The sequence below is a fragment of the Gavialis gangeticus genome, unplaced genomic scaffold (assembly GCF_001723915.1).
Source record: "Gavialis gangeticus isolate Ggan-Ray unplaced genomic scaffold, GavGan_comp1, whole genome shotgun sequence".
NCBI classification, from domain to species: domain Eukaryota; kingdom Metazoa; phylum Chordata; order Crocodylia; family Gavialidae; genus Gavialis; species Gavialis gangeticus.
Genome location: NW_017728992.1, coordinates 99939963 through 99940423, shown reverse-complemented (window position 1 = coordinate 99940423; position 461 = coordinate 99939963). Strand labels below are relative to the sequence as shown.

General features: G+C 54.9%; 1 protein-coding gene across 1 annotated transcript in view; it reads right to left on the bottom strand.

Annotated features, from left to right (window-relative positions):
- GATA6 (GATA binding protein 6) overlaps nt 1-445 on the bottom strand; it is a 31967-nt gene extending 31522 nt beyond the window's left edge. Inside the window, exon 1 of the mRNA XM_019526181.1 lies at nt 257-445. Within this exon, the coding sequence (XP_019381726.1) occupies nt 257-301 (45 nt within the window). The 5' untranslated portion in view covers nt 302-445. The remainder of the gene's footprint in view (nt 1-256) is intronic.
- Nucleotides 446-461: the final 16 nt, after the last annotated feature.

The window sequence follows — 461 nt, the reverse complement described above, 5'->3', positions numbered from 1 at the left end:
GGAGAACTTTTACACTCTTTTCTTCTATGCCTGAAGAAGGGTGCATGTGCCTGAAAGCTTGCAAATAAAGATTTTTTAAAAAAATTGTTGCAAAAATCGAGTTGGTCTAATAAAAGAGATCATCTCTCCCACAAGTTCTGATTCCTGGGGCAACTACTGGCACTTGGCTCCAGTGACATCTGTGGGCACGGAAGAGGAGAGTTGCCTTGGGTGAGGCAGTGCACACTCAAGGGGAGCCAGGGAGGCCAGGACTCACCACTCTCTTCTGGGGTTTGATGAGGGGCCTGCTCAGGCCGTTCATCTTGGTGTAGAGCCCGCAGGCGTTGCACAGGTAGTTGCCGGTGCCGTCCCTTCTCCACAGCGGGGTCTGGATGGAGCCGCAGTTCACGCATTCCCGGCTCTCCGACAGGTCCTCCAGCAGCTCTGCCGGGGACACGCCAGTTAGCCCCGCGGCTCCTACC